General features: G+C 40.1%; 1 protein-coding gene across 1 annotated transcript; it reads right to left on the bottom strand.

The window, feature by feature from the left end:
- Positions 1-480: 480 nt before the first annotated feature.
- CHCHD4 (coiled-coil-helix-coiled-coil-helix domain containing 4) lies at positions 481-9,638 on the bottom strand. Its single transcript, XM_050313063.1, has 3 exons — positions 9,481-9,638; positions 7,516-7,614; positions 481-1,631 (listed from the first exon to the last, which is right to left on the bottom strand). The coding sequence occupies exons 1-3, from the start codon at positions 9,500-9,502 to the stop codon at positions 1,342-1,344; spliced, it is 411 nt and encodes a 136-aa protein (XP_050169020.1). The 5' UTR covers positions 9,503-9,638; the 3' UTR covers positions 481-1,341.
- Between the last annotated feature and the right edge of the window lie 36 nt (positions 9,639-9,674).

Here is a 9,674-nt window from a genome sequence, read left to right as displayed (position 1 = left end):
ATTTGGCTTCCTACGCCTGAGAGAGTCACACTGAGCAGTTCTGTGACACTTTGTTTCTTTGAAAAGTAAAGAGATGCCAAGAGTACCTGCTATCTCTGCCCTCAGAACCGAGTATTTGTCAGCTGCTCAACTGCCCATAATCTTTTTGGAAGGTCCAACAGCTGTGCTGAAATACAAACAGCTCAAGTACTCTGTAAAGTTAAACATAAATTCCCCTCGAATATTCAGAAATGTCATCAGTAGCACCAAAATCTTATGCAAAGAAGATAACCAAAAAGCTGTGTGGAAGTACTGTTGCTGAGCCCTTCAGACTGCTGCCCACAGAGACAGGCAAGTGTTTAAATGCTGCTGGACTTACTGGGCTGCATCACTGACACTACTTATGCTTTGGCTGAGGTAACCAACACATAAGGAAAGAAAAAAACCACCCAAACAAACCCAAAGCAAACAACAAAAAAACAAAGACACAGGAGCTTCCAATGAAGGTAAAAAGTATTTGGTTTTTAATATGCACTTCAGTCACAGTATCTGTTTTGAGATCATTACACCAGGTAACAATTTATTGTATTCTCAAAGTATTTTGCAAGTGCCCATCTATACATTGAAGGAGCAGGGACTGAAGAAACCCAAACCCTGTGGTTTCAGAGCAAAAATAAAGCCAGTGACCAACATTCTTTCCATTCATCTTTATCATCAGTTGTACAACACACTGTTTTTAAAAATTCAAAAACCATCACAATAAGTAAATGAAATCAAAGATGTGCATTTCAACATTTTTTCTGGCAGTCCTGATCGGATGCCAGTACTAAAATGCAACCATAATCTAGTAGGACCATTTGAAATTATTTGAGAAATTCTACATTTAGGCCATTATCAATGTCCTGTATCACTCTGGAAAAAAAAATCTTTAAGGAAAAACAATCATTTTAATGCAGTTTCTATCGATGGAACAGAATACATTCAAAAAGAGCAGCTATTGATCAGAACATACTGAAATGAAGACAGACCTGGTGTACTAGTGGAAATTTAGCTGAAAGCTATGTATTTCAAGACATTATTCAAGTCAAAACTCAAGGAAAACTTGAGGGTAAAAAAGAGCTGTTAAAGTATTAAGTGTGTCTGATAGCAGGTTACACAGTACATACACACACTCATTCCTTCTGCAGTATTTATTTGCAAGGTTGTAGCTCTGAGATTTCTCCTTCTGCAATAAATTATTTATTATGATACAGTGCACAGAACATGGTGAAACATTTCCTCACTACTCAGGAGACAGACATACTGCAAAAGTCCATGTCTCTGAACATGAGAAATGGAGACGAGAGCCTCCTTGCATCTTCATTAGCTAGATCCCTTCTCCTCTTTGGCAGCAGAGGCCTCCACAGAAGTAGCTTCCAAATCTTTGCTGGACTTCTCTTCATTTTCATCCTCTTGAGGGTAAAGATCTGGGTATTTTTGCATGCATTCCTGCATGGCACGGAATTGGTCCACACAGTCTGATCCCTTTATTTCTTCTGTGCTATAGTGGAAACAAGAAAAGGCTGACTTGAACTGTTCCCCACAGGGACCACTTGCCATTCCACCCAGACACGGGCAATTCCAATTGATATCTCCATTGGGCAATATCAATCCTGAACAAACAAGAGAGAAGAAAAGTTAAGAGCTCCTTCCAAAAACTGATTTAATTCAGTGACAGCTCCTAGGCTGCAGGTGAACTGAAGTACTAATAATAACACATTAGTTGTGTAGCTTTAAGGGCGATAAACACCTTTCACTTCCCGGACAGCCTGTATCTCTCTCTGATCTGTATAATCCTTTCATAAGCACAAGTGAGATTAGTTCTCTATCCATCTCTGAATTAAGTCTCTCCCTAGACTACAGGCCACTGAGACTATTCTAAGTGAGCTACAAAACACATAAAAGTCAAGTCAATCCACTTGGCAGACAAGAAAGCATTCGAATCGTGTCGTACAAGTAATAAGAATTTTAATTAAGGCTAGAAATCTTTTAAATCAAGTTGAATGGATGAATTTTTCTTTGGTTTTAATGAACTCTGAAATACTAACCCACAACTTTCCCCCTTCAAGTTTGAAGTGGAAGACCACAATTACAAAAATAAAAATCAGTATATCTGTAAAACACAGATTAAGTCACGTGCCACAGAACACAAGGAACAGTGAGAGCATGCCAGCCTGTCTCGTTGCCAGAAAACAAATTGCACTTTAGATCACAACTGAAAGGGAATTAAGATTTACTTAAGACTCGAAACTGGAACAGCTTCTGCTCTGGAACAATTAAAGCCACCACAGAAATACTTCACTGATGGAATGGCAAGGTGAAGATTTAAGGGTCTAGGTTCTTTGAGATATCAACTCATTTGCACAATGAAGAGCAAGCCAAAGAACTGATTTTCTCTAAGTTTTAGAAATTCAATATAACAGTGTTTGTGATGGGGGCTTCTAGAGCCTTTATTAGATTTCTTTAAGGCAATACATCTTTTTCTTTCTCCGTCTTGTATGAACACACATGCAGGTATGTTCATCTAAGAAGAACAAGAGAAATACTGCGCTATGACCCAAGCTGGTTTCTTCTCCACTTGAACAGTTTGCTCTCTTCCTCTTTAGCAGACTTTCCTAACTTCATCTCCAGGTTGTGTTTCTGCAGAAGCTGACAGCATGTGCATAAACCTGAAGCAAAAGCAGCTCAATCATTTATTGCTACATTAGAAGGAATATTTTACTCCGATTTGCAATGCATTAACGATGTGCTTTAACTCAGCCAATGCAGTTCAGCAGAAAATTACACTGAGTCAGTCAAATCTCAGTGTTGCTCAGACTAGTTTTTCATCACAGAAAGTAAAAGCCTCCTTAGCATGATTTAGTCAACTACAGTAATATTGACATTTTTTCCAGAGATCATGCTTTATTTGGCAGGAGAGTTTTGTAACGTATCTCTAATAATCACTTTACTGAGAAGATAAAACCTAGTCCAGTGCATCAGGGCATCTCTAGCTGCCTGGAGGAAAAGCAGCACTTCTGAGACAAGAAAATGGGTAGCTGGTGCCAGTTTCCTCATTTTCTAAGACTACGCTAAAGCAGAAAGATGTTAATCATACAGTGGAGAAGAAATACAACTTGCTTTGTTAAATAGATTTCTCCTTTTAAAACCAGAACTGCCTTGTAAGCACACAAATTTCAACGGTGTAAGAGTTATCCCATAAACAATGCATTCTATGATATCACAACAGCATTGACTTGCACCTATTTGATCACTGAAACAGCATCAGTTTCAGATGTTATATGCATAGATATCATGCTTTAAAAAAAAAACTCAAAGCAAAAACACAGATGAATAAGGCAAGCATTTCCTCATTGACAGTCACAGCAGAGTTCACACGTCAATGAGTAAGTGTATCAGCCAGCTTAGAGCACAATTAAATCGGAAACAGATTTCAGCCGCCACTCTCCCTGAATCGCAAGCCTGCAATAGACAGGATTACTATTTTAAAGTAAAACTGAATTAAAACTTGTTTCAAATGCAGCCTGAACCTCACTGATTCAGTGGGTTGTAATCTACTTGAGCTTGCACTTGGGGAAGAAAAGCAACCCTGTTTACATCACAGCAGATCAAAGTTTGTGTTAACAATCGATTGCTGCATCACATAAACTAATCCCTCATGGCTCATGGAATCTGTTAATATCATGGATAGAGGCAGGTCCATCTGCATCTTTGTCAACACTTGTCTTTGGACTTGCTGTTATGAAGTCCCACTGTTGTTCCGAGAAAAGTTTCTTTCCTGTTATATGACAAACTTTTCAGTAACAAGTTTATCTGCCAGTGATTCACAGCGTAAGATGACAGACACATGGAAAGCAGGAATGAAAGGGACACCCCAGTCATAAAAACAGTCCTGTACATCTGATCACTCATCAAGTTATTTCTTAAAAGAAATAACTTCATCACGCCTCTGCAGAAACCACATTAAAACTGTCTCTAAAATAAGATGACAGGAACAAGTCTGGAAAAACAGAAGGGAAAGACCAGCAACAATCTGTGTCTGAGGTCTAATTCCATAAGTGCTTTTAGCCAACTTTCCCATCACAGCTGTAATGCTAATAAAAATTACTTTGCATGCATAAAACTCATCAGTGCCTTCTTCATATAAGCTTAATAAGAAATTATTCTAACTGAAGGCAGCAAAGATCTCAGAGAAAACAGGGATCTTTCATGTTTAAATTCCACCATCTGCAACACACAGGACTAGAAACGAGCTTCACAGTAAGAATGCTATTTCCAAACTGCTGCAAATGAATTCTTAATTTGTTTCCATCAGCCACAGCTGTCAAAAAGCACATACAGTGAACTGTGAGCTACGCTGCAATATGACATGCTAACTTAAACTTACCCTGGTTTGACTGCCTTTCCATTTCACATGGCTTTTTTAATTTCACTGTTTTTGATTTAAAGCAAGTCATTAACATTTTGCCTACCAAAATCTCCTAAGTGATACAACAACAAAAAATATTGATAGAAATAAGAATACTATACAAATTTATTTTCTCCCAAGGGAAACAGAATACAAGTTTTCCTGAACTGACTCAAGTACACTGCTCAAAGACTAATGCCTGTTAATATCTGGGGCAAAATGAGAACTAAAAAAAAAAAAAATACTAAACTACATGTTTATCTTAAGTATGAAAAAGGCCACTACAAAAAACCAAAACCTTAAACAAAGTTTCAGATGTATTAGAAAACAATGCAGATTATGGTGGATCTATATAATGAATCTATTCTCTCCCAGATATGACTGGTCTGTATAGCACAGCAGAAAAGTTGTGAAGAGTCATTACAGTAGATTATACAACAGAATTTGAACCCTGGAAACCAAGTCTTCTATTCAAAGTAGAAGCTAAATCAGAAAAGCCTGCACATTACGTTATGTACAGCAAATCCCTTTCCAATTTTCACTTAAATAAAAGCCACGCAAGCCACAGCTGCTGCACTTCAACCTCTTCCAAACCATTTCGCCCATGTCTTTCCTGCCCCCAAGTTTCACTCCCATTAGATGCAGCCACATTCTGTGAAATGTCAATTGTTTCTCTGTTCTGATCTAATCCACTGTAGCCCTCGGTCATTCAAGTGAGTTTTCAGAGAATCTGTAAAACATGGCAATAACTTACCACATGCTAAAAAACCCTCTACAACCTAACAAACCAAATCCAACAACAACACGCCCTCCCCAAACTTATTAACAGAATTTAAATACAGTTTAGTTTCTCCTTTTGAATCCCCCAGACACACATTGTCACTGTAAGGTGTCCCTGACATAACAAGCTTCTGGCTTTCTCTCTTTTCTTCTCTGTTCTACTATAATAATGGCTATTATTATTATTATTATTATTATTACATGGCACAAGACTATATCCCTGGGGTACATGTACAACCGGGAAAAGAGTCATTTAGGGCAGAGAGGTTGGGACGGGAGACAGACCGAAAAACAAACCCTCTTTAAAGGTACCAAGAGAATTGTTTGCTGTGTTCACAATCCAAATTTTGGCAGTATGTCTGCCATTATGCTATGTCTATTATGTCCTTTGGGGATGGACACCCTTCCCTTTCCTCTTAAGAGACAGTGTCAAAAACAGACATTTACCTATAGGGCCAATACGAATCCCTGAGCTGCACACATGACTGTATTAGCTAAAGAGCAGGCCACTTTGTTTAGCTGTACATCACATAAAGTGATTGAACAGTAACAATAAAATCTGCAAGGGTTTGTATGTTCTCCAGATGTGATATCTAGAAAAAAGTATCTTTATTTTTCAAGCAGTCTCCAGTTTTTCAGAGGAAACAGAAAGCCACAGAAAAGGAATGAGGAACTTAACTCTACCATCTGATTATTAGAGGCTTCACTTAACAGACCACTACTGGATATTCAATTTGCTTGAGACAGGAGTTAAAAACTCAAATTTTGTTTCATTTCCACATATATTAATGACAGGAACAAGCACTCCTCAAAATGAGCTCTCCTCAGACACTGTTTGCCAGCTAAGGGATTGAAGCACCATTCCCATGGTGAATGTGATGACAAACACCAAACCATAGATTGTTTCCACCAAATAGGCAGTTTGGGTATTGGGTCTTAGCCAGCAAAGCAACCTACCTGACAACACAGCAGAATTCCTGACAGATACTAAACTGCACTTTTTAAACACCCTTCTGCAACTGAATTTCTCTCATTGTTCTCATTTGGGTCATTATAACACTGAACAGACTAATCACTGCTGATGAGCAAAAATTTAGTTATACAATTGACTACATACAGCTGTAATGAGGCCAAAATAGACAGATAAATGGAAAATCACTTCACCACAAATCTGTGTAGAAAAAACCTTATTTTAATGACTTAGGAAGATGTGATTGAAATTACACTACATACTGTATCAGCTAAAAGAAACCCTGTGCGCTCCAGCTGCTAAACTGTGCTTAAATGCTGCCCTCTAAAGGTCTCAGAGCCACTAGCATAACTTCCACTTTCTAACAAAATTTCAAAAAGGGTGAAGAATTTACTTCAATCTCAGTTAAGCTGAAACCAATGAAATCACTTCACAAAAAGTGAAGAGGCTAAAAGACCTGCAAACAGAGACAATTAGAATAAATTCACAGATGTTCATGATAATTATTAACCTGTGGCAAGATTATATAATCATCATGCTAGGAGGATTATTTCATTTATCCATTAGAAACAATCTAAAATAAACTCTGTGCAAGCAGACTATTATGAGTCTTGGTCTCAGAAGCATTTTGCTCTCTTAAATCTTTATTTCCAGGTTAGATCTACTTCATGCAATCTTCACTGAAAACTTCTGTCTTCTCAAGGCAAGATTATTACAGTTGAAAAGTCAGTAATTTGAACTTACCTGTTACGTACCACTAAAGACATTAACACTAACTATTGGTTATATTGCTACGAGTATAGTACAGCATTAGCCAGATATAACTGGCCTAAAATCAGATATCCAGAGATCACCAAATTACACAATTTCAGGTGCACACAGGCAGGTGAGCAACTCACATCAATGACAATGGTGCGTAACTCACTCCAGCTTCTCTAAAAATTGTGTGGTGTCATTTAAAACTGAAAAAATACCATCATTTTCATTGATTCAGCTCTAACTTTGTTAATAAAGGAATAAAAGGAAAAGGTTTTTCTGCGTATCTCTGGCTACTAGCCAAGACTAAAAGCCATCAACTGATTATTTGAGGAGGTCCCTACAAAAAAATCATGACAAGTGTAGGGAAAAAAAACATTGCAAGGAAAGGATGTCATTTGTGATATTCTAATCTGGGACTTCAAATTGCCAAGAATTTGAGTGTTTATCTGTTGCATAACCAGCTGCCTTCAGTGTTAAAAAATTAATAATTTTTACCTAATTCATACAAGGTTTGTTTTCTATTATTGGTTTTACATGTGATGTACCACTCCTTACTTCCATTCTTCTGCTCACTACTGACCTTGTTCTTCGTAAGGGTCATCTGGGTCATCTGCAACCAGCTCAGCACTGCTCGGGGTCTCATGGTCCTCCTTGGTCGCAAATATAATTCTGTCTTTTCCTACCACATAGGAAACAAGAAGCGAAAATTCAGATAAATCTGAGACAGAAAGAGAGTCATTTACAGAACCGCCATGAGGTAATGAGATATTCATCGTGATGCACTAATGTTAATGGTGACTGAATTCTGTTGTACTTAACCATCATCTTCAATTACAAAAGTTACTGGCTCAGAGGAGATCATACACACTGAAATTCTATTCTTCTAAAGTTCCAATTTTCACAGCAACGTCCTGTAATGGCTGCAGATCACAGTACAGTGCACTGAACTGTGAAGTTAAAAAGCTGTTTCAAAACAAGCTCAAACTACTCTGTTACCAGGACTAACACAGATGAAGGAGTAAGACTAAAAAAAATGAAGAATGAAAGAAAAAAACTAAATAACTGCTTAACAGGATACTTATTAATAACAGTGCTCTTCATGAAAGACTAGTGTAATATTTTACAGTAATAATCTGAATTAAATACTTAAGAGAACCATCACAGTGAAGAACTAACTATACTGACAGGTGCTGTGAACACTCCCAAGGACAGAAACCAAACACAGAACACTCTCTGCTCTTGGGCCACTCTTGATTTAACCAAGAAGTTCCATAGCATGGTGGGGAGGCTTGGCTGGAAACCCAAGTAGATTTCTAACAGCTCTGTAAGACTGTAACAAACACTCCAAGGCAAGTACAAGCAGAAAAGAACAGCTAAACTCTTCTCAACGCACAGCTGACTGTTTATTGAGTGGGAAAAAATGGTAAATTCCTGAGAATTTTCCCAATTCATAAAGACCACTACAGTGACTTGGCACATTAGGAATTAAGGTCTTCTGGCCCCTCCACGTGACCTCAGCCAGCAGACGTTCAGTAACTTCCTTTACTTTGCCCAGTATCCAACATGCACTTAAACTTTTCTGAGAAAGATAAATACAAAACCTTTTAAAAAGGGAGAGAGTTTTCTGGCAGCTCTGCATTGTACTCCAGCAAACTTTAAAACATGGAATGTTAAGTCATTTCTTATATAAAAGGAACTAGAAACAGGTGAACTCTAACCCCTGTCACAGCAATTTTGTAGGGTTGCATAAGGCAACTTACAGGCAAAATTAAATAAAGCACAGCATAAAGCATAAAAGAGGTCCGTAAGTTATGACGGCCTCACTGAGGTTTATAACCAGCATTCATTGTGCCAAAGTTTGTAACTTAAAAATGACATTTAGAACTACAGAAAGGCTTTGTTTGTTTTAGTTTCGTTTGTTTGGGTGTTTTGTTCGTTTGTGTTTGTTTTGTTGTTGTTTTTAGTTTGAAACTTTACATTTATCCACTTTGCATTACTTAAGAGGTCGGGGATATATACATATATGTCTATATATATACAGAAACATATATATAGATATATACCTCCCACTATAAGTAGTCAAACCTCATAAACACCACAACCCGTACAACACGATGCAGAAACGCTCTGCCCGCCCTGTCCATCTACCGCGTTTTCCTTAGGAAGGCAAAACGCGACACCTCTGGCCATTAAGCTGCGCCAGGAGAGGTAAGTTTAACCCCTGCGGGCGGGTGCCATTCCAGGACACTCCGCAGCAAAGCGCGGTCCCTGCGGGGCTCTGCGGCCGCTCCCGGGGCTCGGCGCCCTGCCCGCCTCGTGGCCCTGCGCGCTTCCCGCTTCCCGCCTCCCGCGGGGGAAGGCTCGGCGAGGCAGCGCTGCCGCCACACGCAGCTCACGGGCGGCCCTCCCGCCTCTTCCCCGCTCCGGCCGCGCCTTCCCCTCGCGAACGGGCGGTCACCCCTCGGCACCCCCACAACCCCCCCCCGGCAGCCCCCCACGAGCCCGTCCCGGCGGGGTGACATTGAGGAGGACACGCGGGGCGCACCTTCCTGCCTGCAGTAGGACATGGCGGAGCCGGCCGGTGCCTCGCCCCGCAGCGCGCCGCGCACTGGCCCCGCCGCTCCGCCGCTCCCGCACGGCCCGCACCGCTCCGGGCAGCGCCGCTCCACGCCGCCACCTCCCGCCTCCGGAAGCGCCTTCGCTGCCCGCCGGCGGCCGCTGACGCACCTCCTGAGGAGG

This window comes from Myiozetetes cayanensis, unplaced genomic scaffold (assembly GCF_022539395.1).
Source record: "Myiozetetes cayanensis isolate MyiCay16 unplaced genomic scaffold, myiCay2020 scf18, whole genome shotgun sequence".
NCBI classification, from domain to species: Eukaryota; Metazoa; Chordata; class Aves; order Passeriformes; family Tyrannidae; genus Myiozetetes; species Myiozetetes cayanensis.
The sequence above is the reverse complement of the archived record's forward strand: the minus strand, read 5'-3'. Positions and strand labels throughout refer to the sequence as shown.

What these genes read in the sequence shown, in the direction of transcription:
- CHCHD4 (XM_050313063.1), bottom strand. Translation starts at nt 9,502, where the DNA reads ATGTCCTACTGCAGGCAGGAAG. An exon ending in GTCCTACTGCAGGCAGGAAG is followed by an intron (nt 7,615 to 9,480) that starts GTGCGCCCCGCG and finishes CCTATGTGGTAG; the next exon opens with GAAAAGACAGAATTATATTT. An exon ending in TGACCCTTACGAAGAACAAG is followed by an intron (nt 1,632 to 7,515) that starts GTCAGTAGTGAG and finishes TTGTTTGTTCAG; the next exon opens with GATTGATATTGCCCAATGGA.